At 34.8% G+C, this 4861-nt stretch overlaps 1 protein-coding gene across 1 annotated transcript; it reads right to left on the reverse strand.

Annotated features, from left to right (window-relative positions):
• Window positions 1-1021: 1021 nt before the first annotated feature.
• LOC146953830 (E3 ubiquitin-protein ligase) lies at window positions 1022-3088 on the reverse strand. The gene has a single exon (XM_085711920.1). It carries the CDS (start codon window positions 2485-2487, stop codon window positions 1207-1209), a length of 1281 nt encoding a protein of 426 aa, XP_085568046.1. The 5' UTR covers window positions 2488-3088; the 3' UTR covers window positions 1022-1206.
• Window positions 3089-4861: the final 1773 nt, after the last annotated feature.

The following is a 4861-nucleotide window of genomic DNA, read 5'->3' on the forward strand; positions in this document are numbered from 1 at the left end:
AATTAAAGTGAAAATAAATCAAGCATTACACGTTGCTCCAATGGTGCGGAAATGTATAGTTGAGTGCAAGGAGTATTTTTTTTTCTTCAGCCTTTGGAAGACTAAAACCGGGCCTAGAAATTGTTTAAGACGGCCCTAAATATATGCTTGAATATATGCAAGATTCGGAGTTCGAACCACGGCCACCACATAAAAGGGAGACATGATTTTGGTGTAGTTTTGTCAAAAAAATAAATAAATATGATTTTGGAGTAGTACTCCTTTTTTTAATTATATATTTCATTTAAACTATCGTAATTACAAATTTATCTTTTTTTAATATTATTTATGTTTCGGTATATGGATTGTCTCACAACCACACATACGTTCTAGAGGACCCTTCACGCAAGGAGCCTCTGGGACCGTGACATAACATGCACGAGATTAAAGGTGAACAATCAACTAGGACATGGCATAACGTGTACAGGACCGATGGTGGACAACCAATCGGGTCGTGGCCTTAATCCACCACGGACCAGATGTTTGAAGTTTCTTCCTCAAATGATTACAACTGTCCTTCTAGAACAATTGTCCAGGTGAAGGTATAAGGTTCAAATCCTTACACCTACACTATAAACACCAGCTCATAGTCAAGGAGTCAGGTAGGTTCATTTCACCCGTATACACCACCTATAATGCCCTTATATATGAATGACTGTATCAAGATTGAGTTGAATGAAATAGTGTTTGTGGAAAAGTCTCTTCATATATTCTCTCTACTATAGTTCTACCAATTTCACATTCCTCAGTTACATACATAACAGTACTGTTGTTAAAATTCCCTTTACAAATTAGCATTCTGAAACATTGGAAATATATCAGGTGACTTTAAATGATTTCCTTGTACGTATCCATAAAGTCACTTGATATTATTTCTAGTGTTCCATCTTGTTTCCAATGTTTCATTTATGTCCAATACATTCTTATGGTTATTATGTGATTTTATTATACGAACTTTAAGGCACGAAGATCTTTAAAAGCATTTGAAAAATTAAAACCATATTATTCACGTCCACAAGTTTCATACTAAGGACTACAAACCCTTTGTTGCATAATAAACCTAAAATATCATAGATCACTTGTATTACCTATAGAAAGAGATAGACACTTGGAAAAAGTTTTCACCCATATTTTGAAATGGGGAGCCACATATATACCTAAGTTACCTTACTTTACAAGACCTAAATTGAGGATACCCCATGAAGTATTTGGCCAAGATTTCTCTTTTGCCTTCATTAACAAAACTCTAGTCCATGCAATCCAACCTTCCCAAGAAACCCTTTTATCCCAATGACATCCCCATTCAAGCAAAAGAGTCAATCCTCTCTCAGCTTCTTTCTCAGCCTCTTCAAATCTCCCTTTTGTCAAATAAACCTGACTCAACACCACATATGGCTCTCCCACAAAAGGGTTTTTCTCAATACTCTTCACCAACAACTCCTCAATCTTCTCCAACCCTTCTTCACAAATCATAGCTTCCCAATACAAATCCCTTGCAACTATTTGATCCCCTGCATCCAAAACCTTGGTACATTTAGCGAAAACCGGTGGCAAAACCAACTCAATATGTTCATCTCTCTCAGAATCAACACCATTAACTCCTTTTACTCCTAACATATTCTTCTTTTCTTCCAAGAATATCTCTTCCTCTCTTAGAATCAAATTATAAACAGCTCCCATCCGTGAAATCGAATTCAACCACAAACCCGGCTTACCATTTCCAGGCCAAACAGCACCAAAATTGTTCCCTTTAAACTCAAGCCTACCATCAAAATTCTCAAACAACATATCTTGAAAACCAAAAAGCTGATCAGAAAAATCAGCCATGGTCATCATAACAAAAACCGCGACAACTCTCCTCGAAAGCTTCACGTCTTCACCTGTACGAATATGCTTCACTTTTATCCCATTAGCAGGAACAAGACTCTGCAATTTCTTCCTCCAACTTTCATCTGTATTAAATATCCCTTTCTCCTTTGCAGCCCTCAAAGACAATTCTGATTTTTCAAGATCATGAAAAAGCTCCTTATCAGAGTAGTGAAAAAGAAGATCATCATGAATAAGAGATTGTCTAGGAACAACACAAAACAAATGAATCAAACGTTCAGCTTCTACACCAACATGTCCACGAACAACTTCACGAGAGGTTGAAGGATCAAAGATAGCAAGGTTAACATAGGAATTGGAGTATGCTGAGTGGAATAGGCCACAAAGAGACACGGAGTATGGAGATTTCCAAAGATGGAGAATGCGGAAAATGTCAACAAGGTGTTCAAGGAAAGTGCCATGTTTGTGCCAACATTCGGATGCACCAACGGAACGGAGGATTGTGATTAGGGAAGGGAGTTTGGTGTCGATAGAACTGAGTTCGTTTCGGAGGAAGGGTTTAGCTGACGTTAAGAGGGTTTGGAGGTATTCACTTGAACTTGATGAAGAAGAATTCGACATGGTTATTAATTCGTTAATGAGTTGGTGAATGATTTTGGAAGAGTAGTATATAACGAGAAACAATGAGGATTGGTTTAGCAGAAGGAGTTAGACTCTCAAAACATGACGAGCTGAGGATCAAAACCTAGCTGAAGTATTCAAATTTGAGACGTCTAAGTAGAATTACTAGGAACCTATGAGAAACAAACAAGAGAAAATTGTGAGAATCAAAATGTGGTTGGTGCCGTGTTGGTTTTGTGTTGTTGAGGAGACACATATGATGAGAAACAATCCAAGTGGGTAATGATATGGCACTGAAAATGAAAGTGAGAGAGACAAGTGATTCATAATATAGAGAGATTGAGACGTTGCCAAGATTCTTGTGCAGTCACATTCAGTGTGTTTGTTTGTTTGTTGAACTCCGTGCTTTACGTGAAGAGTTGTATTTTTATGACTTTTTGTTTATCTCCTGACTCAATTTATTTTGTTTTGCTTTTAGTTTTGTTTACTGTTGGTACCAAAGAGAGCCAAGGACAGTAAAACTAGATAAATGTAACACAACCTCGCCTCTAATGTAATCAAGATTATGAAGTTCAAAGAGAGTCTCCGTAAAAAAAAAAAAAAAAAATCCAATATCCGACTTAAAGACCGATTGATTCGAAGGGTTCAATTTTATTGTCGATCTGCGGGGATCTATTTAAAATCAAGATAAAGCTCTCTTCCAAATAACTCATTAAGATTGGCATCGAAGAAATCAAATGCTTTAAGAAAAGCACACTCAAAACTTTCAAACCAACACCATTAAAAAAACCCATAACATTTGGCACAAAAGTTACCATCACAACTCATAAGCATGATGTTTCCACGGCCTAGAGATCGACTATCAGCAAGGCCTTACTTTAGGCATTCTAAGAAAATAAATTTTTTCTAAACCATTTTATGCCTCTTAAAAATACAATAGTTCACTATATATACACGTTTGTCAACAGAAAAAAAAAAAAAAAGAGTTGCAAATATACACAAGAAGATTTGTAACATCTTGGATTTTAATCCAAGATATTACTTAAATTTTTTTTTTATAAAATATGACTATTTTTTCCTATTTGAAAACAAATTTACTACATCGTAATTGATTTTTCACTAGAAAAATTATTTTGTTAAATAACCATTTAAATTGTAAATGAAAATCATCTAACTTACATTTTAGTTAAAATAATTGATTTTCGTTTACTACATAATTTTTATTAAAAAAAATATATATTCATTGTTGCGCAAGTATAAAATTTAGACAAAATTATTTTTTTTTTGAAGGAAAAATTTAGACAAAATTATTAAAATTCAAATTCATTAAAACTTAGCAACATTTTGATTAGTTTCTAGCGGAGAAAAACTCACTTCCACGTTTCTAATTTGCAACAAATTAACTAAAGAGTGATGCTTAATGTCACCAATATATTTATCGCGGAAAACTCAAGAATGACATTTTTTTTTAAGAAGCTAAATTAACCAACTCAAATTAGCATCGGAGAGAATCGAACTTGAGACTTTGAGGAGGAGCATACTTTTGGGTCCCAAATCAATACTACCAGACTAACCCTAGCATCAGAGAGAATCGAACTTAAGACTTTAAGGAGGAGCATACTTTTGGGTCTCAAATCAATACTACCAGACTAACCCAAATGAATGTCTTATTTTTTTAAACAACACGAATGGCATTCTCGATCACTAGATACAACAAAATGGTCCATCAATTCAATGCTACAATGGGAAAAATACTTGAGTAACAATGAAAATAGTCTATTGTTAATAAAATAACGATAATTAAAAATGGATTCTAAGCTTATATGCATTTTGTTTGGCCAACAAAGAGTGGGGGGAGAAAAGCTATAAGATAGTCTACTGTGGTGCTGGCACAAGGGAAGAAAATCAAAGTGGACAGTGTAACTTAGGGACAGCCTTACTTTGGGGTTGACTTTGGGGTTGATTATAATCATCATGGTTTGAGAATTAAAACTATACAATGGCAAGCTTCGTGATTTATTCGTGAATTCTTTGCTCGCGATAAACATCAGCACTTGATAAATATTTGAGAAGCGTATCAATAACTGTTGAAGTAATATTATTAAATTAGTATCTACTAGGTTTGTTGTTAATTTATACTTAATAATTTCATCACCACAGGGCCGTCCCCGACAATTCGGAGGCCCCGTTATAATCTTGACAATTTTTCATTTAAAAATAACTGAAAAAAATCTAAAGACTTTTACCCACAGACAAATAGGCATTTACCTATGGATAATGCATAATTGACAGCAAAATTGCTGTCTTTTAGACTTTTACCTACGGAAAAAGGACATTTAGTGACGGATTTTGGCCGTAGGTACAAGTTTTTTTT

Source organism: Medicago sativa, chromosome 1 (genome assembly GCF_051527215.1).
Source record: "Medicago sativa cultivar Bolivia chromosome 1, Bolivia_mono, whole genome shotgun sequence".
Taxonomy (NCBI): Eukaryota; Viridiplantae; Streptophyta; class Magnoliopsida; order Fabales; family Fabaceae; genus Medicago; species Medicago sativa.

What these genes read in the sequence shown, in the direction of transcription:
- LOC146953830 (XM_085711920.1), bottom strand. Translation starts at nt 2,487, where the DNA reads ATGTCGAATTCTTCTTCATCAAGTTCAAGTGAATACCTCCAAACCCTC.